The sequence below is a fragment of the Ahaetulla prasina genome, chromosome 2 (assembly GCF_028640845.1).
Source record: "Ahaetulla prasina isolate Xishuangbanna chromosome 2, ASM2864084v1, whole genome shotgun sequence".
NCBI classification, from domain to species: Eukaryota; Metazoa; Chordata; class Lepidosauria; order Squamata; family Colubridae; genus Ahaetulla; species Ahaetulla prasina.
The window spans coordinates 72,640,172-72,666,968 of record NC_080540.1 but is presented as its reverse complement, the minus strand read 5'-3'; the positions used below and the strand labels follow the sequence as shown (position 1 = coordinate 72,666,968).

The following is a 26,797-nucleotide window of genomic DNA, read 5'->3' as shown; positions in this document are numbered from 1 at the left end:
GACAGGGTCTTATTTTGGGGGAAACACGTGTGTGTGTGTGTGTATTCCATTTTCTCATGAAATCCTGGTATTTTAGCTTTATGATAGTATAGTAACTGGAAGATTTCTTACAATTTTCTCCAAATTTTTAAGTGCTTTGGTACTTTGGGAAAGGAACAGCAGTAAAACTATAAAAGCAGTGGGGGTTATTATATTCATACTAGATTAAACTATCCCAGTGTGAACTTTCAATTCAATTGTAATTCATGTTTTAGTAAAAGCAATGAAATGAGATAATCATACAGCACCCATACTTGCATTGTTTAAATGTGAATAATGACTTCACCAGGAAAGAATACTGAGTAATATTATCAAACATCATACTGATAGAACTCCAGATTATCTTCTGAACTGTCCACTTTAAATGTAACCACCTTAAATCTAGTAATCAACAAAAAGGCAGGAAAAGTAAGGGTTTAGTTTACACTTTCTGATTACTAAAATTGACTCCCAATGAAGAAAAGGAGTTAAATTCTCATAATATGCCAGTGCAAGGACATCCTGCATTAGAAGCACTAGAAACATGTAGACAGATACCCTTATGCTACTTTGTGGGCTTTACATGAGTAAAAAGTAATATACTCAGCCTAAGAAGAATGCAAGATTAGAGCGGTCTTCTATTTTAATTACCAATGAGACAACTGCTCTCACTTTCTCTCTTTATTTTGAAAAATTGATGTTCCTTTTCACTATATGCGTGGAAATTGCCATTTTTCCGTATGTTTGTGGGCAACTATATTAGGTCTATGGTCCTTTCATTTTTGATGGGCCTACAAGTTTACAATCACATGTCAGTAATCAATGCTGACCTTCAGAAGTTGTGTGTGCTTCATCACTGGAAAATTTCAAAAAGACACTGAACAGCCATTTGTCAAAAAAGATACAGGTCTCCTGCTTGAGCAGGGGGTTGGACTAGATAACCTACAAGGTCCCTTCCAGCTCTGTTATTCTAATCAATGCAATGAATGGATCCACTGTAACTACAGGGCCCAACACTTTATTTTGCTCCTTTGACATCAATATGTGCAGGCTAAAAGCACATACAGTACGATGGAATCACTGTTAAGATAGAGAGGATTGAATAAAGGCTACATCATTCAAAAACAAGAAAGTCCAGTTGTCTCTTGAAAAAGCATCTTTGGGACATTCAAGTAGGTGGCATACAAATAATACAGTGCCATACAATATTGTATATCCGTGCAATTGGCTTTCTTCTCATCTGTAAAATAACTTTTGTTTGAGCTGTATCTTTTTGTTTTCTTAGTCTTTATCACTGAAGGATGTAAAACTTCATGCATCGCTGCGTGACGTTATTCTCTCAAGCTTCAATCTCACAGCTGGTACAATAATACCTTCCCAAGCAGGATACAATCTTTCCATTGCAGAGTCATTGAGTCATACTTTTCTCATTGTAAGTATCAACTTTCTTTAGGTAGCCATGAACCTCTATGCCTTATCTTTTTGGATAATGTTGAAACAGTAGTGGATTTGTAGCATTCCTTAAGCCTTGAACTTTTTGAATTACAGCTCATTTGCAGCGAATGATAAAATAAAGCTCTTTGATTCACTTTTATTGCACCAGGTTTCTGAACCGATTAACAATACAGTGATTGTTGACTGGGATATTCTGGCCTCCAATGGGATTATCCATGCTATTCAGAGTCCTTTGAAGGTACCTCTGCAGTATAACCAGGTTAGTTACCAGTTTCTTTTCTTGAGAAACAATTGGTTTTGCATTCCTTCCTCCCCTGTTTTATAAATTAAGATCTGAGTAGTATTCCACAAGTTTATGTATTTATTTATAGCCCACTTTTATTTTAATTTTTTTACAAACAACCCAAAGCAGTGAACATATCTGACACATTTTCCTTCTCCTGTTTTCCCCACAACAACCCTGTGAGGTGGGATGGGCTGAGAGCGAATGACCGGCCCCAAAGTCACCCAGCTGGCTTTACATGGCTAAGGCAGGGCTTGAACTCACAGTCTCTTGCCTTAATCACTAGAACAAACAAAACTATTTTAAAATGGTAGCTCTCACAAGATTTGAGCATTTTCATCCTCTTTTTCATAAAACTCCATGCAGTCTTGGGAAACTTCACAAGATTTGGTAATATCCTGCAATTTAACCGTGTCTCTAACCACGTCTCTGATGCCCAAAGAGATGGACTTTTTGGGCATCAATACAAGTTGTACCGAGCATTGCAAATATGAGTCCAGATTACTTTTTTTAAAATACAGAATTAGTTCTCAGTCTGTATCATTGAACACAAATCATTCAGACACAGAGCTTTCCAATTCTTCCTTCCCACTTCAAAATTTGCTGTTCCTCGGAATGGTAGTGATCATAGATTATCTAAAATGGGATGCATGATGATGGTACTTTTTTTGTCTTTTTTCTTTTATTTATTTGTCAAGCATGTATGAGAAAATAAGTATAAGTATAATCATATAAGTATAAACAGGTATAAGTATAAACATAAGAAATGAGTACAAATAAATGGAAACAGTAGGACACGGGCGGTAGGCACCCTGGTGCACTTATGCACCATTACATTACATTACATTACATTACATTATTTCTCAAGTAAAAATAGTTTTCTACTTCTAAATACTAACTAATGAAATCAGGGGTGAAATCTAAAAATTTTCCCTACTGGTTCTGTGGACGTGGCTTAATTGGTGGGTGTGGCTTGGTGGTCAGGTGACTGAATGACCATGGTCAATAATAATAAATAATAAAAATAATAAAGTATACAAAACTTGGGAGGCACCGGTCTACCTTCTTTAAAAATAGAAGCCCCAGTCTACCAATTGCCTTTTACTGAGAGGCACCAGTCTACCAAGTGCCTTTTTTTGGCAGGCATCGGTCTACCTTCTTTAAAAAATAGAGGCACCGATCTACTAGCTGTCTACAGCGCTGATCAGCTGTAGTACGGCTCTTTGAAGTGCCGCGGCAGTCATCTAAGGCCGTTTGCAGCTATATCACCACCGAGTGATATAGGGACAGAGAAGAGGAGCAGCGAGGCGTGAGCATTGGGGGGGGCAGGGATTTTTGCTACCGGTACTCCGAACTACCCGCCCCCATCACTACCAGATCGCGCGATCCGGTCTGAACTGGGAGCATTTTACCCCTGACTGAAATACATTTTTTGAGCAAAGGTAACAGGATAGGAGAAAGAATTGGTTTTCCCGAGTTCCTTATTGGTTCGTAAAACTCTTTGAGATGCAACATAATTATGAATGTCGGCAGTGATAAGTGAAAATTGAGAGAGGTTGCAGAAATGGAGGCAATGGAAGAAGAAGTCCATCTCTTTGGGCATCAGAGACATGGTTAAATTGCATGATGTTACCAAATCGTGTGAACTTTCCCAAGATTGCATGGGGTTTGACAAAAAATTGTATTAAAATGGTCAGATCTACCATTTTAAAATAGTTTTGTTGTTATTTAATTTCTGTAGCCTCTGGTTATTACTGTACTTTAGGGCAGTAGGTGTCAGGTTGATCTTTGTAAGAGGATGAAATAGATCTATTTGGTCTTCATTGCTGGTGTTCCTGCTCAACTTGTTCTGCTGATTTTATTGCTTTTTTTAAAAGTCCCCACTATCTCATTTCTTGCCCTTTTCCAAGGACAAAGGGACAGCCTGTCACTAAGCATCGAAGCATTCATCATCCCTAGTCCGTCTATTTCTTATAAAAATACAATGTTGCACTTTAGAAAACAGTGCAGTACCTCTATAATTTAGCATCCTGGAACTGAATTACATTCTCAAAGCACATGTTTCCTTACAGCATTAGCACACAACTAGACACAATGACATAATCCTTGAGAAACACTATTATCAGTCTAATTTAAAGAAGATCTACAAATGAAGTTGCATACAATTTTCTCCAAAGCCAGATGAATCTTTCACGTTGCTTTTTCATTCTAGCCAATGTGAAACATCAGCAGAGCAAACAAAACAATAAAAGAGTGAAGATTGTTAACAGTCATACAGACCAGGGGTCTCCAACCTTGTCAACTTTAAGCCTGGCGGACTTCAACTGGCTGAGGATTCTGGGAGTTGAAGTCCGCCAGGCTTAAAGTTGCCAAGGTTGGAGACCCCTGATACAGACTACTTTAATTTATGTATACCTTTTAAAATACAGTTATACACAAAAGCAAAACGCAAAGTATACAAATATCACAAGAAGCCTTGCTTTTATTTTGCTTTGTCTTTTTTAAAAAAAGCCTTAGCTATAATATTAAGGATGTTTGAAAAACACATTTTATATTTAAACAAAATCAGCAGAGTCCTCTTTTTAATACCAGGCTGTTCCTTGCAGATGTTTTGCTATTCTGAACCATATTGGAATTTAATTTGGGGGTCCAAAAATGTCATGTAAGAGTAATAATTTATCATTAAGATATGACTTGAAAATAACATTACTTTTTACAGGTTTCGAGTACTGTAAAACCATCTACTGCTATGACAATTGGCATAAGCACTGTTTTTGCTATAGTTCTGCTATGTGCAACTATTGCTGGATTGTCCTATTTCTGCCTCAAAAGGAGAAACCAACTGATCAACTTTCGCTATTTTAGGGTAGGTAAATCCAAGCCTCAGCTTTGCTTGTAACAAAAATAATAATAAATAAATAAACATTTTTGTATTCTTTCAGTAGAACTTGGGTAGAAAAAATTATGTAATTTTTGTTGTAATTTCATTAGTGGTTGTAGAATCTCATCCAAATCAAACATCACAATTTAACTTTTAATTAATAATTAACACAGTATAAATAATCTTAATGGAACTCTTTTCAGAAAGCTAACCAAGGTCAAATCTAGTTAGAACTTGGATGGGGGTCACCAAATGTAAGCTGGCCAGAAAAGTTGAGAAACAGGAAAGCAAGAACAAACCATCTCCATATTGTTGCCAAGGAAATTATATTTTTGTGTCTAGGCTATCTCTAGGAGTCAAACTTGGCTTGCAGGTGATTTTATTTAATAATGTAGTGATCATTTTTTTGGACTTTTCCAGCTAAAAAAAATAATGTTGTAAATTGCCTGAAATCACTGTGTGAGTTGGGAAGCTATATAAATTGTATTTTGTTTCATTCATTCATTCATTCATCCATCCATTCATTCATACATACATACCATGTTCCCCCGAAAATAAGACCATCTTATATTTTTTTGAACCCTGAAATAAGCTCTTGGCCTTATTTTCGGGGAGGTCTTATTATTTTGGGGCACATGGACCAAGATGGGGCTCCTCTTATTGTCTTACATGATTTCCAGCTCTGACTCCATAACACTAACCAGAGGAAATGGTGGGCACTTAAATATTTTCAGAAGAGGGCTTATTTTGGGGAGATGACTTATTTTCAAGGGAAGTCTTATTTTCGGAGAAACACAGTACATAGATACATATATATACATACAAAATCTCAGATTAGCTTTAAACTTCTTTGGCTAAATCACTTTGTCTCAGCTGTCTGTTCAGGTTCACTGAATCATGTTGATTAATTTTTACCGTATAGTTTGAAGAACACAGTCATGCTTAATCTGTTTACTTATAGGCTGAACTAGATGATGATGAACCTTCCTGGCAGGAAAGGAGCCCACACTTAGTATCCATTCCAAATCCTATTTATGGAGCAGATAACTCGATCTATGAGCCATTTGAGGTAAGACAACTGAAACATTAGTGCTGAATATTTTCAGATACCAACCCATAATGCAGTTGTTAGCTACATTGCAACCAAAGCTAGGGATAGCCAAATTGTTCCCATACATGGCATACTTTGGGCATAAAATGACTGCTTTTGAATGATCCTTTTGTGGAGCCAAATCCATGGGCTCCACTTTCAGCGTACTGAGTGGGAGTCACCTATTTTAGATGGAATCTTGCTGCAGATGGGGAAAAAATGTATTTGAACATGCCATTCTACTTTAGTGCCTCCGATTGTAAGCAGAACATATAAAATGTGTTATCTTTTGAATGCATCTATGAAGTCCAATATAACTGGAGGAACTGGTCAGATTCTGTTATTGGTTTTAGCTGACTGAATACCAATATGAAGTTAGATTATTTATTTATTAAATTTATATGCCACCCATCTCAATTAACTGACCGTTTTTGTATCTTTGTTTCAGGACTCTCTCCACAGAGATGACTTTGTCGATACGGAAGACATTCTTGGACAATAATAATATAGTGTAATACAACCAGGATATAAAAATTCCAGAAATTTTGATATTTTGAAGAAATATTCTAATACTTCAATTCTATTCCTTTTAAAGTTTATGGGAAGGAATTATGATTGAAAGAACTATCAGTATTTACAATCTCATAAACAATTTCCAATTTTTTCTTTAGAATTCATTCCCTCATGTTGCATTGCCTCTTTTTAGAGATCTTCAGGAATAGGTTCTGAGTGTAACTGTAATATGAATGGAAAGAACTTGAAGACATATGTAGCATGCACAGAATCCTTTGGATCCTGTCCATGAACCTTCAATCATCTACTTAGGAAAGACTCATGAATGTGTCTGGCAAATGGATACTGTGAGAATCCTGAATGGGCCAATTAAATTTCAGTTCAGATTTAATGAATGGATAAATTTACTTTGAAACTGCACTACTGAGCTTACCGGTAAACTGTAGACAGCACATATTTGTAAGCATTCTGAATTTTAATGCACTGTAAAGCAATTCTTAACATTTTTTACTACTAGGTAAGCATGATTACATCAACATGCTACCAGTAAAGATGCCAATTATCTCTCTTTGCCTTATAATTAGTATTGTTTCTTTCTCTCTTCCCATGAAGAAAAGTGAAATATATTAATTGCAGGACTATTCCATAATGAAACAATGTATTATTTTTGTAAAAAATAAATGGTGTTATGCCTAGTAACCAAACGCATCGATATCTCACCCTTGCAACAACAAATATTGTCATTCCAATATCATATATTTGAACATTCCATTTAGACCAAGTATTGGAAATTATTCTTACACACACAATTTTGGAAAAGATAAACACAATATTTTATTTTGTGGACAGACTCAGGAATCAGAATTAACCATTGTATTCAATTTTGGAAAAATATCAAATTATTATGCAAATTTTTAATCTCCTATTTCTAAACTATCTAGCTTTTGCTGATCAGCCTACCTTTAAAAGTAACAGATACTGTCTCATCGTCTTTATCAAGCAGAGTTTAGGAAATTAATTTCACATTTAGAAGATAAACTAATTAGGCCTCATCGGTATTTTAAAATGGCAGCTATTTTTCAGAGAAATGCCTAGCTCCAATACTGCATCATTGTGGTATTCCTACTTCTTTCATCTACCTCTTTCATGATGCAGCTTCTACCTTTTGCTCTCAATGTCTTTTTAGGGTTCAACACATGGGTGTAAAAGTCGTTCATCAATGAAACATTTCCCATAGATTGGCAAAGCAAAGGCACTGTCTCAGCAAGAGAGAAAAGGGACAGGTATCTCCAGGGAAAAATTCCAGAAATGCAACATCCATGATCTTTCCTAACATAACAATTTTCTATAGAACAGACACTTGCAGAGAATCATCATATACATTCCTATTTTCCATACGTAACTACAGCAAGTTAGCTTGGGCGCACAGTGGGTCTTTCCCCTGAAGTGACAGTTCAAAGTGCAGAAGTCCTAACTTGGGTAGAGCGTTAATTTTCCCCAAGTCTTCAAGTTGGTTTGAGGGATGGATAGAAAAGAAATATCAAATAACCAACAGGATTCTTAGCAATCTGTCATTCTTAACATGATCCGCATGCTATAACGTACTGCAATCTTAATCATCACAGTGGTTTTTAAAAAAATTGGATAGGAGGTAACATCTGATAATGCTTAAAAAGTTTAAAAAGTAGGCACTTTTTGAAATACTTAAAAAAAAATCTGTGAATGAGTACAGTATACAACATCCGATTTCCAATTTGTCTTGCATCTAGCATTCAGGAGATGACCTAATGTGATCCTAACATGAAATCACAAACTACAAACTTAGTAACTACTCAAAGATTTCTTTGGTTCAGTATCTTGTTGGAATATTCAAGCGTTCTTCCGTTTCTTGAAAGACAATGGCTTGAAAACCATCTCTAATGAGAATCTGAATAGTTCTAACAATCTAAGTAGCCTCTGTCAATCATTATTTCATTTATAGATATAACTTGAATTATAGCAGCATTAGAGAACCTAACAGATAAAACCCAACAAACAACAGTTTGACCTTAATATAAACAGCTTCCTAAATCCAGCCTTAAATAAGAGCTTCCAAATCAAGGACATTCCATTCTTAATATGTATTTTTTATATCTGACTCTGATACAGTGATGGTCCTGACTGGCAATAGTTCATGAACAAGTACAGAAAAAATAGAGTCCCACAACACTTACATCTAATCCAAGACATAAGCTTTTTGTGTCTCTGAAACAGCATCTCTGAAATAAGTTTAAAAGTTTATGGTAAGTCCGTGCAAATTCTGAAACACAAAACAATTTAGTTTTGATGATTCCCCATTCCTAAAAGACCACTATTTTTATACTAGATAAGCTTGTGACTGGTTTTCTGATGATTGTTTTAGCTCTTGCTAATATGAGGGCTGTTAGTGATGGAATAGAAGAAAAATCATTTCCATTATAGTTGGGTAATGGCTCTAGCAATCACTATTTTAATCTTTTATTATTCTAGTCATGCACACAATATCTAGATGACAGCTTAATCTGTATATCTATTTGTGCTTCAATGTCTAAAAATTCTTATAAATTCAGTACGTAAATTAGCATTTTATGAAATAAGCTATTCAACTAAAGATAATTTATTCACCTACTGTTATGAAAAACTTTTTTGTATGTTAAATAGGGGTGCTTTAATATATAAATATACATCATCTCATAAATTCAGCATCAAGTTATGACTTGAATTTGTAGATGAGACATTACATATCACATTAACTGATGTTATCAAATTGTGAATCTGAGTGAGGTCACTTCACATATGAATGAATGGGTGTGGTCTCTAATGGTATATCTGGTTTATACAGACCTATGCTATATGCAATTCTTTAGAAATATACCAGTTAGTATCTTGAAATCTGTAACTGAACGTGAACTGATTGGTGAACTGAATAGGAACTATTTAAATTTCTATTATTTCATATATTGTCTAGGTGACATAGCAAGACTTCGTGCTGAAGTTAAATTTTGAATATGTTGCTCTAAAGAAGAAATAGATTTATAATCTCTCTGCCAGAATCACTACAACCCAACCAACATGTAGAATCCTTCTGAGCACACAAACACAGCTGTGACTAAATTACAGATGCCAAATTTGAAATGTATTCTTAGAGCTTAATCAAGCATGGTTAATATATTTTACCACCAGGATTTCAGGTGTAAAATTTGTGCCACCTTTCCATTCATTTATCCCAGGTACCTTTCTATTAGGAAGTGCTCAGAACAGAAGTACAACAGTGATAATATAGTAGCAGCAGTCCCCTAAAAGGAAGCTAAGATTCTACTATGCATGTTATAATCCCTTTTATCGAATGTGCACCATTTCTTCTAAGAATGGAGTCTTCATGCAACCTGTGCAGAGCTGATCCATCCAAAGAGGAGCTTCATGCTGTAGAGGAGTTCGGCGAGGATAAAATGTAAAATTCACATCATAGTTCAGTAGGCAACTGATGGATGCCATGTAAATATCAGAAAAACGAATCAGTCTTCGAGAAAAGTAGGTTGGGTTGTGGAAGGTTCGAAAAATGCTACCGAACTGGGGGTTAAACAGGTTCTTTGCAAGTGACCTGAAAGGAAAGAGGTTGGTATAATAGAATTAGATAGAGACCCTGAGAGAGGAAGAGAATATAGAAATATATATATAGAAAATATATATATAGAAAATGTACTAATATTACACAATGATTAACCTTATCCTGCTGCTACCTCCAGAAGACAAGGAATGTGTATCATAAATGTTGGTCTCTAGCTTTGGTTGGACTAGTTAGTTAGAACTAGTTAGAACTGCTAGTTCCCTCCCAACCATTTTTTTCCCTTTCTGACTATCTTAGAAAACGGTTTGTTTCTTCTTTAGAGCACAAGGAATGAAAAACACGGGACAATGGTTAAGAGATACAACGAGTTTTTAAAAAGTGAAGCATGAAGAAATTCAAAAAAAATTGAGAGAAAATATGATTCCAGAAAAAGCAAACAAACAAAGGCAGCCATGAGGGAAAGTAAAATTGAGGCTCTGCGCATGCGCGAGAATGGTAGCGACCTAGAGGAGCCCGAATCGGCGATGGCGGCTTTTCCTTGAAATGGAGGCTTTGGGCTGACTTACCAGGCTGCTCCGGTCCCTCGGCGTGTGGTTCGATCGGTCTGGCTGCCGCTGGAGAGGTTTGTGGCCTCTCGGTCATGCGACAGCCGAGAACGGGCCGAGGGACGGAGTGGCGGTCCGGAAGGGGGCGGCCATTTTGGAGGAAGCGGAGATGCGAGGGAGGCGAGGGAGGCCTGCTGTTTGTTGCAGGCTCCGGCCTCGGCCTCGGTTCTGGCCCTGCCTTGCCCAGCGGCCCAGCGGCGAGTCCTGCCCAGCGGTCCAGCGGCGAGTCCTGCCCAGCGGAGCCCTGCCCAGCGGAGCCCTGCCCAGCGGAGCCCTGCCCAGCGGCCCAGTGGCGAGCCCTGCTCAGCGGAGCCCTGCCCAGCGGCCCAGTGGCGAGCCCTGCTCAGCGGAGCCCTGTCCAGCGGCCCAGCGGCGAGTCCTGCCCAGCGGAGCCCTGCCCAGCGGTCCAGCGGTCCAGCGGCGAGTCCTGCCCAGCGGAGCCCTTTCCAGCGGCGACCCGGCGATCTTGGCGAATTTCAGCGGCGTGAGATCGTCGGTGATTCCGCCTGGCTCCGGCGGCTTCGGTGTGGATTCGGCCTGGTTTCGCTGGCGCGAATCCCGGCCCGTTTGCCTGTCGGTGGGCTTGCCGGCTCCTTGGCGCCAGTTCCATCGGCGCCAGTTCCATCGGTGCTGGTTGGGCCGGCGGGCTGTGTGGACAGCGGGTGCCTGTCCAACGGCGCCCTGTATTAAACAGCCCCACCGAGGATGGGTGTGGTAATGCCTCGGTGGGAGAGGAGGCGGAACCATGGCTGAGGTTTGTCCCTCTTGTGGCCTGTTTGGTGCAGCTTTCCATCATGTGTCATCGAATGGCCCTTGGTGGCCTGCTTGCTTCATCGTATTTTCCTTTGTGGCCTTATGGCCTGGCTTGCTCCATTTTTTCCGCTCCCCTCTATCCCTATCCCGGACCATGGATCATCTAAACTGGGCGGTCATGCATTTCCATCAGCGGGATGGAGTGGATTGGACTGGATTGGACTAGCTTGGACTGGTCTCGGGACTTGGGCTGACCGCTAGCCACGTCTACCTGATTAAGATCTGTAGAACTGCTTCCCATAGGCATGCTATGGAGACTGTCGGCCTGTTTGTTCCTGTTCTGTTATCGCTATCCGGTTCCTGCTCCATCTGTCCTTTGACCAACTGGACTCCGCTAGAAGACTCACCATTTCTATTACTTTGGGATTTTACCACCTTAGCATCCCTCGCCGATTCGCACTTTCCTATGCGCTACACTGCACGTGAACTCTTGCGCCTGCAGTGCCCCGCCTCGCAGGAATGGCCCGTATCGCTACCAAGGGCCGGCCTCAATGACGGGTCTTGGGACCCACAGAGGTGGCATGCGAGAAGAAAGAGCCTTTGGGGGTTTTTAGACAGGGCATTTTTAAGGGGTGGGAGGGTAGGGCGGGTGATGGGGTAGCCCGTCGGGACGGAGACCAGTTTCAGCGCATGCTCGTGGCGATTATCAAATGGGTTCGGAGGTTATGGGGGGGGAGGGTGTTCCTTTGTGTGAGGGTGAGTCTATTGGCACGGTAAGTGGGAGGGGCAGATATGGCGGAAGGGGGGGATCGTATCGATATAGGGGGTCACGCGTTCGATGTATGCAGGCGATCGCGTGCCCCGATCCCCCTAACTTTACCCGTTCCCCGGATGGTCAGGACCCTCAGGACCTGGGCCTCCGTCTGATGTTATGCAACGCACGGTCCGTGGCCAATAAGGCCCCCCTAATACATGATCTAATTCAGGGGGGTGCCGCGGATATTATAGGCGTTACGGAGACCTGGTTGGGCAATGAAGGGGGTGTACCCCTGGTTGAGATGTGCCCACCGGGTTTCCGTGCATTCCATCAGCCGAGGGCCCAGGGTAGGGGTGGAGGGGTGGCGGTTGTGATTAAAGAGAGTTTAGAGCCGAGGGAGACCACTGTACCTCAGATATCCGGGTGTGAATCCCTCTTTGTGAGGTGGGGTCATAGATGTCAGATGGGCTTGCTGGTCGCGTACCTGGCTCCTTGCTGCGTGACAGCGGCCCTGCCCGAGCTCCTAGAGGTGCTTGCCGGGGTGGCGGTGGAGACCCCCAGACTTTTAGTCATGGGGGACTTTAACCTGCCATCTGCCGGCTCGTCATCGACGGTAGCTCGGGAGTTCTTGGCCTCCATGACGGCCTTGGACCTGACTCAAGTAGTGGATGGCCCCACTCACATCGGGGGTGGCACACTGGACCTGATTTTTGTCTCTGGTCAGTGGTCGAGAGATCTGGACTTAAAGGAAATAGTCATTGAACCTTTGTCATGGTCAGATCACTCTCTCCTTCGCCTGGACTTTCTGACCGCTACCCAACACCGCAGGGAGACGGAACCATTACGTTGGTACCGTCCCAGGCGCCTGATGGACCCAGAGAGGTTCGGAGGGAGCTTGGGCCACTCCCTGGGGATGGGGCTCACGGCACGGCAGAGGAACTGGCTGCAGCCTGGGACCGGGCTGCGGCCGGGGCTTTAGACCGTGTCGTGCCTTTGCGGCCTCTGACCCGGCGTAGGTCCCAACCGGCTCCTTGGTTCTCCGAGGAGCTGAGGGGGATGAAACGCGGAGAAGGCGCCTAGAGAGTTCCTGGAGGTCCAGCCGTCCAGAGGCTGATCGGACACTAGTTAGATCCTATACTAGGACCTACCTAGTGGCACTGAGGGAAGCGAGGCGTTCCTACGCCTCCTCCCTCATTGCGTCGGCAGATAACCGCCCAGCTGCCCTGTTCCGGGTGACCCGCTCCCTCCCTCACCAGGGGGGGGGGGGTGGCCCGGTGGGGGGGCGGGGTGGGGGGGTTTACGGGTATCTATACGATAAAATCGTTCAGCTGAAGGACGGTCTGGACCAAGATTGCAGCGATTCGGACGAGCTGTCTGAGGGCGGTCTTGGTGATGTTGTATGGGATGAGTTTGACCCTGTGACTCCCGAGGACATGGACAGGTTGCTGGGTAGATTGAATGCCACCACATGTTTACTGGACCCGTGCCCCTCCTGGCTGGTGCTGGCCACTCAGGAGGTGACACAAGGCTGGCTCCAGGGGATTACGAGTGCTTCCTTGTTGGAGGGAGTCTTTCCGGCCGCCTTGAAAGAGGCGGTGGTGAGGCCCCTCCTCAAGAAGCCTTCCCTGGACCCGGCTGTTTTAGGTAATTATCGTCCAGTCTCCAACCTTCGCTTCGCGGCGAAGGTTGTAGAGAGTATGGTGGCATATCAGTTCCCCCTTCACCTGGAGGAAACTGTCTATCTGGACCCGTTCCAGTCCGGCTTCCGGCCCGGTTACAGCACTGAGGCGGCTTTGGTCGCGTTGGTGGATGATCTCTGGAGGGCCAGGGATAGGGGTTATTCCTCTGCCCTGGTCCTATTAGACCTCTCAGCGGCTTTTGATACCATCGACCATGGTATCCTGCTGCGCCGGTTGGGGGGATTGGGAGTGGGAGGCACCGTTTATCGGTGGTTCTCCTCCTATCTCTCCGACCGGTCGCAGACGGTGTTGACGGGGGGGCAGAGGTCGACCCCGCGGCGCCTCACTTGTGGGGTGCCGCAGGGGTCGATTCTCTCGCCCCTTCTGTTCAACATCTATATGAAGCCGCTGGGTGAGATCATCAGTGGCTTCGGTGTGAGGTACCAGCTGTACGCTGATGACACCCAGCTGTACTTTTCCACACCGGGCCACCCCAATGAAGCCATCGAAGTGCTGTCCCGGTGTCTGGAGGCCGTACGGGTCTGGATGGGGAGGAACAGGCTCAAGCTCAATCCCTCCAAGACGGAGTGGCTGTGGATGCCGGCATCCCGGTACAGCCAGCTGAGTCCGCGGCTGACTGTCGGGAGCGAGTCATTGGCCCCGATGGAGAGGGTGCGCAATTTGGGCGTTCTCCTGGATGAACGGCTGTCTTTTGAAGACCACTTGACGGCCGTCTCCAGGAGAGCTTTCCACCAGGTTCGCCTGGTGCGCCAGTTGCGCCCCTTTCTAGACCGGGATGCCTTGTGCACAGTCACTCACGCCCTTGTGACGTCTCGTCTGGACTACTGCAATGCTCTCTACATGGGGCTCCCCTTGAGGGGCATCCGGAGGCTACAGTTAGTCCAGAATGCAGCTGCGGGTGATTGAGGAGCCCTCGTGGCTCCCGAGTGACACCTATCCTGCGCCGGCTGCACTGGCTACCTGTGGCCTTCCGGGTGCGCTTCAAGGTGTTGGTGAATGTCTTTAAAGCGCTCCATGGCATAGGGCCGGGATACTTACGGGACCGCCTGCTGCTACCGAATACCTCTCACCGACCCGTGCGCTCTCACAGAGAGGTGCTCCTCAGGGTGCCATCGGCGCGACAGTGTCGTCTGGCGACACCCAGGGGAAGGGCCTTCTCTGTGGGGGCTCCCGCCCTCTGGAACGAACTCCCCCCAGGACTTCGTCAACTTCCGGACCTCCGAACCTTTCGCCGCGAGCTTAAAACCTATTTATTCATCTGCGCTGGACTGGGGTAGTGTTTTAATGTGTTTTAATGGGTTTTAATGGGTTTTTAGTTCCAAATTTTAATTCTGGCCAATTTTAATAAGTTTTTTAATTGTATTTTTTAATCTGTATTTATAGTATTGTATTTTTATTTGGCTGTGAACCGCCCTGAGTCCTTCGGGAGAAGGGCGGTATACAAATGTAAATAATAAATAATAATAATAAATAATAATAATAAATCAAAGAAATAAAAAACAAATCTTCATCAAGGCCAAAAATGAGAAATCCAGAAGTTCCAAAACCTGGCCAATTCTTTATCTTTCCACAACATAAAAATTTTCACAACATAAAAATATTTTACAGGGCCCCAATTAAGAAGTTGTAGTAGTATGTTACTTAAAACAGAACATTTTGCTTGCAATTTGTAAAGTGTAATTTTAAATCATTCCTAGAATATTTCACAAATAAAAGAACTCATAAACAAGATAGCTCACCTAATCTCCTGTCGCTCTTTCATCCACTCTAAAAGCACTTGCTTTGATTCTGCATCTTGATACATCTAAAATTAAAAGAAGGAAATTAAAGCAAAAGGCCAATGGCTGAACAATGCTGTTTATAAAGATGAGCTTTCTACAAGGAAAAAAACCTCACATATTCCAATATTTGCTGAAAACATTTTGGAATACAACACAATCAAGAACGCCTATCCAAGAACTGTCCTTAATCTAGCTGAAGGAAATTACAACTACAGAGCGATGCCCAAGTACTACTGACTCTAGCCCAGTCTATTTTACCTGCATTCTCTCCAGAAGTCCTGTAAGAGCTTGCTGCCAGGTCAAAGAGTGCATATATTGTTCTGTATTGATGATTCGTATTTCTGTTTCTAATTCTGGAACTATGGCACCTGTCCTCCAACCGTGACGTAGCATGAGGTCCTTAAACAGAAGGTGAGAAAGGCAGTGGAATGACTTACTAACTTAGGATCCTGTGATTCAGCCTTACAGAAAAAGCATTCAATAGTCCACTTAGATCGCTTCCCTTGCAGAATAAGGCACATCAAGATCATAAAAGGAGGGGGAAAAGGCACATTTTTCATCCAGTTTACAAAAATAGCCCTGCCTGCTTATTTGGGGCATTTCTTTCTTGTCCAACGCAATCAGAAAGATAACTATTTATAAATCTATGCATCTTATAAATCTATGGGTTTTGCCTAAGTTACTAGCCTCGTTCAGTATGATAATCATATGGCAGTTTTGGACTTTGAACTTGGAATGACCCTCCAGGATAGGAATGCATTGGCCCTGATACTAAAAAATAATCTCCCAATTAATCTGTTCCTCAAGAATTGCAAAAATGAGATGCCTTCCCCTTGTTCATTTAATCCTTTCTTTCCCTTACATTTTCATAAAGGAAAAAAACCCTAATAATGCAGGATGTTTAAAAACCACTATTGCTTGAGAACTCCTTTAAGAATTTGAGTACTTTAAGTAAATATCTATGGCGATTCTCAGTCATCCAGGTCACAGTTGTCCTAAAGGTGCTTTTTGCTTCAAGAGGCAAATGGACTTTCTGGTTTTTCTTTGAAGACGTTTCGCTTCTTGGATGAGAAGCTGAAGAAGCTTCTTGGATGAGAAGCGAAGCGTCTTCAAAGAAAAATCAGAAAGTCCGGTTGTCCCTTGAAGAAAAAAGTACCTTTGGGATACTTAACAGAAAAAAAATATATAGCTCAAAGATGTCTTTAGCTTAATAGTATTAACATAATGTTCTGTAAAAATGCCTGATATTGGTGTACTATTTATAAAACAGTATCAAAAGAAAATTAATTAACCAGGCACAATTATGACACGCATTTGCAGAAAAGTTGCCTGCACTCAAACAGATCTTGTCTAGCCCAATATTTCAAGTGATTGACATCCCAGGGGCTGTTTTTTTTCTTGTGTGATTAGAAAAAATATCCAAATGAAATATCAAGGTGGTTTCCATAAAACGCAATACATCTCTAAAATTATGACACCAGATACTTTAACAAAGAAGCCAATGTTATCACTGAATAAAAATTAAATAAAGAAGTACTCTGAAGAGATTTCATAATAGTGGCATAAGTCAAGGGCATGCAGATAGCTATGGAAGCCACCCACGTTATACCAAGACCTTGAAGCGCACCCGGAAGGCCACAGGTAGCCAGTGCAGTCTGCGCAGGATAGGTGTCATACGGGAGCCACGAGGGGCTCCCTCTATCACCCGCGCAGCCGCATTCTGGACTAACTGCAGCCTCCGGATGCCCTTCAAGGGGAGCCCCATGTAGAGAGCATTGCAGTAATCCAGGCGAGACGTCACGAGGGCATGAGTGACCGTGCATAGGGCATCCCGGTCTAGAAAGGGGCGCAACTGGCGCACCAGGCGAACCTGGTAGAACGCTCTCCTGGAGACGGCCGTCAAATGATCTTCCAGAGACAGCCGTTCATCCAGGAGGACGCCCAAGTTGTGCACCCTCTCCATCGGGGCCAATGACTCGCCTCCAACAGTCAGCCGTGGACTCAACGGAACTACATCCACATGGAGGGAAGTATGCAGTGGAGTACCTCAAGGCTCTGTTTTAGGCCCAGTACTCTTCAACATCTTCATCAATGACTTGGACAAGGGGATAGATGGGGAACTCATCAAATTTGCAGATGACACCAAGCTGGCAGGAATAGCCAACACTCCAGAAGATAGGCTCAAATTACAGAAAGATCTTGGTAACCACCTTTAAAGCGCTCCATGGCATAGGGCCGGGTTATTTACGGGACCGCCTACTGCTACCAAATACCTCTCACCGACCCGTGCACTCTCACAGAGAGGGACTCCTCAGGATGCCATCAGCGAGGCAGTGTTGAGTTCCCTTGAGGACTACACGTTGAGTGCGGTTGGTCAGCCAGTTACAAATCCATCTGGTGGTGGTGCTGTCTAACCCACATTTTTCTACTTTATCTAGTAGTAGGTTATGATCTACTTTATCAAATGCTTTACTGAAGTCCAAATAAATTATATTGGCAGTATTCCTCTGGTCTACTAATTTTGTCATTTTGTCAAAGAATGCAATAAGATTAGTCTGGCATGATCTGTTTTTGACAAACCCATGTTGGCTTTTGGTCATTACTTTGTTTGCTTCTAGGTGTTCGGTAATTCGTTGCTTGATTATCTTTTCCAGAATCTTCCCCGGTATTGAGGTCAGGCTGATAGGTCTGTAGTTTCCTGGATCTGTTTTTTTTCCTTTTTTGAAGATGGGAACTACATCAGCTCTTTTCCAGTCCTCTGGCAGCTCCCCTGTGCTCCAGGATCTTTGAAAGATATAGTTCAGTGGTTCTGAGATCACGTCTGCCAGTTCCTTCAGAACCTTGGGGTGTAATCCATCCGGTCCTGGTGATTTGAACTCGTCTAGGGTAGACAGGTGTTCACTTACCATTTTCTTCCCTATTTTAACTTGTGTTTCTAATCTGTTTTTTGTAGTGCTGTTTTTGATAGGTTGGATTGTTTTTTCCTTTTGTGTAAAGACAGATGCAAAAAATGAGTTAAGTAGATCTGCTTTCTCCCTGTTGCTTGTCATCTTCTTGCCACTTTCTCCCAGCAATGGGCCAATTGTTTCCTTGACTTTTTTCTTGTTTTTAACATGTTGGAAGAAGCTTTTTTTGTTATTTTTTACTTTTGTCGCTAGCCTTTGTTCATTGTGAGCCTCAGCTTTCCTCACTTCATCTTTACAGGCTCGGGCTATTTGCTGATATTCTGCCTTAGTTATTTGCCCCTCTTTCCACTTTTTATATTTGTCCTTTTTGTCTTTCAATTTGTCAGATAGTTTTTTATGCATCCATGCTGGTTTCTTTTGAGATCTATTATTTTTCTTCTTCATTGGTATTGTGTTAGACTGCGCTTTTATAATCTCACTTAGTTTGAAAAGATACTGTATCTTCAAAACTGTGAACCTTTAGTTTCAAAATTCATGGTGAACTGCTTGTGCGCATGGCTTCTTCCATTTTTCTTTTTTAGCTGCAATATCCTTCATTTACATGCCCCCACCCTACCTCCCCAAATTAAATATGACAATAAAGAATGTTGTAGCATTGCTGTCATAAGAGATGAGAGTTGGACATCACAACAAAATATTTCATTTCTACATTGTGCGCTGAAATGTCTATAAATCAACATTCCATTTACATAAGAGGATGAATCCTGGTAGAGGATTAATTGGGGCAGAAATGTTTGTCTTCTCAGATAAAATGGAGGATAGATAGATAGATAGATAGATAGATAGATAGATAGATAGATAGATAGATAGATAGATAGATAGACAGACAGACAGACAGACAGACAGACAGACAGACAGACAGACAACACAATTTTGATTTAAAATAAGAAAATTGTTATAAACAAGTTAAGGAAAAAAGGAATTATTATTTAAAAAGATGTTACTGTACATATGTGCTTAGGATGGAAAAGGTATTCAAAAGAATACAACCTAGAGAAATGAATCTTTTAAACTCTATTTTGCTTTTTTAAACCTGGTTAAAAAAGGAACTGTGTAATATAATTTAACGGGTGCAGAATGCTGCAAAATCACAAGCTCTAAGATCTGGGTATTTTCCACTCTATATCTTAATGAACAACACTGATTAATTCAATGAGCACAAAACAAACCCTTTGTGTCTCCGTAGCAGATACAGAACATTAAGTGACACTGACATCGGCTGATGCAAAAACAAAGTTTTGCAGCACTTACTGCAAGGTCACTGTACAAATGGTCACCAAAATAAAGGACCTTGGACCCACGCCAGCCTGTTAGCCGCAGAAAATCAAACAGATTGCCCTGAAATGTAGAAAAAAGAAAGAAAGTGAGAATAAACCAAATATCTAGTTCCTTTACAGCAAAGGAAAACATTGCATGCTTGGCTTGAAAAGGTCAAGAAAATACATCTCTTAGCACTTTGATTTTTCTACAGAGCAAAGGAAAAATATTTCTTCATCATGAGCTGCTTATTTAAAAATGGCTAGAGATAGAAGCTTAAGGAGTTCTCACGGGAACTTGAATCAAATTAGAGAAAATGGGAATTCCTTAAAACCAAGTTTATAATCCTATCATTTGTATAAATGATTAGCTTACTGTGGTTTTTTTTCTTATGCATACATACAAATACACACTACTAGATGTCTAAAACAATTTATTGCAGCTATAACTTTAAATTTCCCCCCACTCACAATAATGTTGTAAATTAAGCCACTGTTTCAGTAAATAAACTGAACAATTGTGATAGCTTGTTACCTACTGAATTTGTGCTGAAATATTATTTTAAACTTGATATACCAAATCTAAGTCCAGTTGTAATATTTCATACCTCAAAGCAAGGGTTTTCAAAGCAAGATATACATTTTTTTTGGTAAGGATTGCTGCAGACCCGTTATTTCATAGTTCAACCTTTCTGTGAACAATATAGTCTCCCTCTAAAGGTAAAGGTAAAGGTTCCCCTCACACATACGTGCTAGTCGTTCCCGACTCTAGGGGGCGGTGCTCATCTCCGTTTCAAAGCCGAAGAGCCAGTGCTGTCTGAAGACGTCTCCGTGGTCATGTGGCCGGCATGACTCAACGCCAAAGGCGCACGGAACGCTGTTACCTTCCCACCAAAGGTGGTCCCTATTTTTTCTACTTGCATTTTTACGTGCTTTCGAAACTACTAAGTTGGCAGAAGCTGGGACAAGTAACGGGAGCTCATCCCATTACAAGGCAGCACTAGGGATTTGAACGGCTGAGCTGCCAACCTTTCGATCGACAAGCTCAACGTCCTAGCCCCTGAGCCACCACGTCCCTCTAGAGTCTCCCTCTACTAGGTATTAAAAATGGGAAACCAAGTCAAGCTGCCTCTTTATTATTATTGACATAACACGTTCAACACATTTAACATAGGCCTGAAACTATCATGGTCATGCTTGAAGCTCCCTGTCTCTGTTTAACACTCTAATCAAAAGACATTTTCGTGCTTAATACAAAACAGAGAACCAATTATGCCAATTTCAGTGGAAATGTTAACCAGATGTAACTATCATTTACCCACTGTCCCAGTGATCTGAAAATGCTAATTTGTTGACTTCCACATCACAGTCTCTTAATACAGGAACAAAAATAAAGCTACAGGCCAACATAATTTCCAAACTGAAAATCTTCTGCTCATGTATAAGATCACACATGGTATGAATCTTACATAAAGTAGTTTCTAGTTTCCCAGCCTCATTCCCAGAGGGTTCCCATAGGCAAATACGTCATTTTGTCATATTTTGCCTTTGTTATATATCTGAATAATGTTTCAGTCATTGGCCTGGATCCAATACAAGATTCTCATGGAAAGAAGGTCTTCTTCCTGCCATGTAAGGCTTCTGATTCAATGAGATTCCACTAACAGAAGGCAGAGAACACAACTTCGGCTTAATTACCCCTCCTTGAATCCCATGCTGTGCAAACCTGACTTCAGGACTGATGACTCTCCACAAAAATCAAAGAGAAGTCTATAATGGAAGTTTGGATAGAGCTCCCTGTTTCTCCTATTGATGGAAAATTCTGAGCATGTCTCTATTAATGTGAGTGACTCTCGCTGGCTGAATAAAAGCAAGATTCAAACCCTTGTTCAATTAGCATGAAATCACAATGCCCCAAATTATATTGCTTCAGCAATAAAATGTTCCCAGGGTTTGGTTTAAATTAGTGTTCTAGTGAGTGGTGGAATTCAAATTTTTTTACTACCGATTCTGTGGGCGTGGCTTGGTGGGTGTGGTGTGGCTTGGTGGACTTGGCAGGGGAAGGATACTGCAAAATCCCCATTCCCACCCCACTCCATGGGAAGGATACTGCAAAATCCCCATTCCCACTGCACTCTGGGACCAGCCAGAGGTGGTATTTGCTGGTTCTCCAAACTATTCAAAATTTCCGTTACTGGTTTGCCAAACTGCTCAAAATTTTTGCTACTGGTTCTCCAAACTACTCAAAATTTCTGCCACCGGTTCTCCATAACCTGTCAGAACCTGCTGAATAGCACCCCTGGTTCTAGTTCAGAATAAGTCCTGAAGTTCTGAAAGTGTATTACTAGCAAATTTTCATTATCATCTTCCAAGTAATAACAATCTTCTCACCCCTTCTCAGGATTATACTAATTCCTGGGGAAAGAAAATAGGAAACTGACTATTACGCCTACAAAGAAAACATAAAACAACAGTTTCTTTCTGAGGGAAAACAATGGAGACTGAATAATCTTAAAATAAAGAGTGTGGACATGAATTAGAAGAACAGTTAATTGTCTAGAACAGACTACACATTATTTAACTTTTATCACATAATTATCTCAGATGTTCAATTTTAATATCAGGGGATGCTAGCAATTTAAAAGAAAGAATATACGGAATAAAATAGAACATTAAGCTATTAGAAAGGAAAGTAACCAAGATTATTTTTCATGGTTATCCTCATATTTGAAGTTAACTCCAGAAAGTCAGCATTATTAAATACCTCATGAAGTAAATAAATAAATCATTAAAAGTAATTTACCTGTTTATAGATTTTCCCCTTTTCCAGTTTGTTTATTTTGTCCCAGTGAAGAGAACCTTCTTCATCCATTTTTCTGAAAGGTCTTCAAAAAGTCAAAACATTGAAGTTATAGGCTTCATTACAAAAGTACTACAAGAAAAGCTTTTAAACTGCAAATAAAAAGAATTTCAAGTACATTACTTTAGTTACATAAATTAATACAAAAATAAAAAGTAATAGATAGATGTTCAGATTCACTCAACAACCATGTTACTAACTTAACAACTGCAGTGATTCACTTAACAACTCTGGCAAGGAAAGTCACAAAGTGGGGCAAACCCACTTAACAAATTTTGGGCTCAATTTTGGTCGTAACTCGAGGACTACCTGCACTGAGATTATTATCATGTAAACCAAATTTACTGAAAAAATGTGTTAATTAAAGCAAATTAGGAAAGCTGAGGCCCATGCATATATTGTTATACTTATCTTATACCCTCATACTCTAACTTCTGGAGCTTGTCCCAAACCAATATCTTACAGAGACTTTAAGATGTGTGGCCTTCAGCTCCCAAATTTCATCTTACAGCTGATGAGATTGAGAAACACTGACCTAACTTGTACTGTGAAGGTTGATTTCCAACTATTTTGAAACAGGAAACCTACAAACAGGGTAAGCCCAAACCTAAATTGTTACCCAGAAGAAGAAGAAACAATTTTACCACCCAGAACTCAGGAAAAAACAAACAAAAATAACCCCAAAGAAAACTAAGAATACTAGTTCTGATGATGCAATAAAGAGTTGTATCCAATGTATGTTTTCATCCCATTTCTGCAACCTTCCATTTTGAAAGTGATTAAATATAGCCCTGGGACTCCAAAAGATAGTCTGCTCATAGTTTAATTAATGTCATAATACTTTGTTTCAAACATGAAATTTCACAAAATGAATTTTGAGAACCAAGTATAAAATAAGGTGCTTTAAACATTTTGGAAATAGATCAAGCTTCAAAACAATATAATCTTGAACTCAGAACTGTTTTCAAGGCTTGAAACACTTTCCCTCTGCAGCAAAGACATCTGCCTCCCACTCAGAAGGTTGAGAATTCAATTCTAGGCAGCCGTAGACATTTCTCTATCGGGGTGCAAAAAGAAAATATCTGCTGTGAACTCTGTTTAGGCATCAGGAAAGGCATACAGTGAGTAAATGTTCAGCTCCACTCAGTCGCCCTGACTTCACCCCAAAACAAAGGATTAAAGCATCATAAAAAGAAAAAAGAGGCCTCAACATTCTTCTCATGAGGCTGGGAAACAATTTCATATGCTTACACACAATCTGGAAGACAGTTTTAGAAGTGTGAGCTGACCTGGGAAGATTTTAATTGTACAGAATAACTCGGCATCTACTCCTTAAAATCATATCATTTGCAAAATTAATTCCTCCCCCCACAAGATGGTGCTAGGATAATATCCACGGCATGGCATCATGATATGGTACATTTTGGGACCGGTTCTGCTTTAGAGGCAGCTAATTATTAATGGCAGAAAATGAAATACAGCCAATATACTTACTTTCGCTTATCGGTAAAGAAACTGGGCTTATCTGCTTGCACAATGACCATGTCAAAAAGGTCCTGCCAGTTTTTGCCAACCATGTATTTCATCCCTTTATCGCTATAGGTAAAACAGGGGGGAAATGTAAGTAACTTCAATGTTCACTTTCTTAAGCAAAACAGTAGCTACTCTCAGAGTTCCCTCGTGCAGTATTTCTGATTATGTGTCATTTAGTACACAAAGCAAACAGCACAGTTCCTAACTAGCTTTGTTAGCTGGTAAGAGTATGTGGCTTTTCATTAATTTGGGGATTAGCGGAGAATGGCATCTTGGCCCTTGTGTAAGGCTTAACTTTATAAGCATTCGGAAAGAGCAAGGCTTGTTCCCAGAAGTTTCTTAGGCAAAGTTCAAAGCCTCCTTCTTTTTCTAGGATTAGAAAATGAGTTACCACTATTAGATTTAGACTATGCAGCCAGGATTTGCTATCAATCCCGCTGTTAGAAACATTATGTATATAATGGCCATCAAAAACACTTGAGACTCTTATAGGGATTACTTAAGGAACCAATTTGTAGGATTATATACAACTAAGGAATACAGACACTGAATAAATACAGCCTTTGATTTGAGGCGTGTTAGGAGTTGTTGTGCCATCAGAAAAAATATAGAATAGTTTTTATGTCTCTAAACACTCCCATAGCATTTACTAAGAACGTTAATGCGTTATATTTCTCATTTTTTTTTACAATTGTTACAAAACCTCTAAGAATGTGAGACTGTATCATCTTATGAGAAGTAGGATATTAGGTATTCCAGAATATTAGAAACCTAAAAATTTCCTAGAGCACTAATAGCTCTCTCCAGGTTTTTTTTTAATATGAAACTTTAATTAGAGAGAGGGAAGGCTAACTGAGATATGAAAAACATATAGAGACTTTCTAACATTATAGCACACTATGGCCTTAGTGTGCTATAATGTTGAATGTTTGGGAAGTAAAGGATTCAACTTTACCATTTTTTAAAGTACATCCTTACACTTGTGGGAATTAGATTTTAAGACAGGCTTGTATGAGAATGTGTAAAAGTATTAATGGGTCACTGAATCGTATGATGCTATTAAGATAAGCTATCTTCACTGAACATTTTCAGTCCTCATATTTCTCTCTTTATGTCTGCACATGACTGATCATTTCATCAAGATGAAGCATACAAGTTAATACTTACACAAAACTAAAAGGACTGTTTGTGATGAGAAAGAGTTTTTTATTGTTGTTAACCAGTCTATTTAAGACAGCATATGTTTCATCTCCATGAAGAATATATTTCTCTGAAAGAAACAGGTAAAGCTAAGCATACTATAAACATTTGTATGTTACAATGATAAAAGATACAATTTAGTTACATTTCACCTGGTGATAATGAAATATCAGTAATTCATCTATAGAAAGTATGGGAGTTCTCCAAAGAAGGAAGGAATGACAGGCCCAAGAATTGTTCCTTTCCCTAAATCTCTGCTCTCAACTCATATTTCTTTTGCCAAGCAGAAAGTGACAATTAGGTTATGTAAACTAATTGTGGGCAGTGTAAAGAATGAAATTTCAGTAACTGACATAATTCAGATGCAAAATTATTGCATGTGGGAAGAGGCAATCCATCTCTTGAACTAGATTTGATTGCTCACATCTGTACTGAAGCACAGAAAGGTTTTGGGTGCAGGACCTTTCTAATCTTCAATGTCTAAACAAATTACAGTTAAAATATTACCTATGTAGTTTTGAATGAAGTTTTTTTATACGTAGACTGCAGTGATACAGTAGTTCAATTAGGGAGAAAAAAAACCAGGGGTGAAATCCAGCAGGTTCTGACAGGTTCTAAAGAACCAGTAGTGGAAATTTTGAGTAGTTTGGAGAACCAGCAAATTCTGCCTCTGGCGGGCTCCAGAGTGGGGTGGGAATGGAAATTTTACACTATCCTTCCCTGCCATGCCCACCAAGCCACAGAACCGGTAGTAAAAAAATTTGGATTTCACCACTGAAAGAAACCCCTTCTTTCTCTCACTTACCTTACTCTTTCTGTAAAGACATTAACAAATCAAACAGTTACATAGAAACATCTTAGTGATCACAAGTATGAATGCTTGAGGAGTTTGTTTTTTTGGTTCTAACTCTTGGTGGAAAACAGATTTGGCTTATTAGCTGCAAGATAATCTGCATAAAGTTTCACTACCCCAATCTAAAGCCATTACATGTGGTACTCATTATTATTCACAATTAAAAGATCGGCCTTCACTGACCCATGTCCTTTTCAATCCATTTGTACATCATTCCTTTCACATGGACATCTTTAATGGCATCCTAAAATTGGAAAGAGAAATTAGATGTCAGTTTTAAAACCTGCCATTATGCATTGTTACAAAGCTACCAAAAGACCAGTCCAAACAATATTTATTAGCGACCATGGTGGCTCATGTGGTTAGAATGCTGGGTTCATGATCAGTAAGTCCATGTTTGAGACCCGAGTGTTACTGTGTGATGGGGTTAGTTCTCATCATTTGCTCCAGCTCCTGCTGGCCTAAATGTTTGAAAACATTGAACCACAAAGGTAGGCACCACTTAAGTGGGCACATTAATGGGAACATGAAAGGGGTCCCCAATCGGGCATCCCCCAGGCAACAATGAGATCACCAGCTAATTCTTTCAGCCCAGAAGCACCTTGATGCTTCTGGCATGTATTTGAGCAAACAATATTAATTCATTATTATTTTTTCATCTTTTATGTTTTAGAACAGCAGTGTCAACCTCGATCTCATTGGAGGTA

General features: G+C 40.8%; 2 protein-coding genes across 2 annotated transcripts in view; one reads left to right on the top strand and one right to left on the bottom strand.

The window, feature by feature from the left end:
- STAB1 (stabilin 1) overlaps positions 1–6,551 on the top strand; it is a 139,278-nt gene extending 132,727 nt beyond the window's left edge. The window contains exons 65-69 of the mRNA XM_058173998.1: positions 1,304–1,450; positions 1,622–1,732; positions 4,476–4,622; positions 5,599–5,706; positions 6,176–6,551. Coding sequence (XP_058029981.1) covers positions 1,304–1,450; positions 1,622–1,732; positions 4,476–4,622; positions 5,599–5,706; positions 6,176–6,229 — 567 coding nt within the window. The 3' untranslated portion in view covers positions 6,230–6,551. The remainder of the gene's footprint in view (positions 1–1,303; positions 1,451–1,621; positions 1,733–4,475; positions 4,623–5,598; positions 5,707–6,175) is intronic.
- Positions 6,552–7,065: 514 nt separating this feature from the next.
- The window catches only part of NT5DC2 (5'-nucleotidase domain containing 2), a 41,744-nt gene continuing 22,012 nt past the window's right edge, over positions 7,066–26,797 (bottom strand). The window contains exons 7-14 of the mRNA XM_058173999.1: positions 26,274–26,334; positions 25,205–25,307; positions 23,999–24,100; positions 22,448–22,529; positions 19,640–19,726; positions 15,681–15,821; positions 15,381–15,445; positions 7,066–9,859 (exon numbers count right to left, since the gene is read on the bottom strand). Coding sequence (XP_058029982.1) covers positions 9,598–9,859; positions 15,381–15,445; positions 15,681–15,821; positions 19,640–19,726; positions 22,448–22,529; positions 23,999–24,100; positions 25,205–25,307; positions 26,274–26,334 — 903 coding nt within the window. The 3' untranslated portion in view covers positions 7,066–9,597. The remainder of the gene's footprint in view (positions 9,860–15,380; positions 15,446–15,680; positions 15,822–19,639; positions 19,727–22,447; positions 22,530–23,998; positions 24,101–25,204; positions 25,308–26,273; positions 26,335–26,797) is intronic.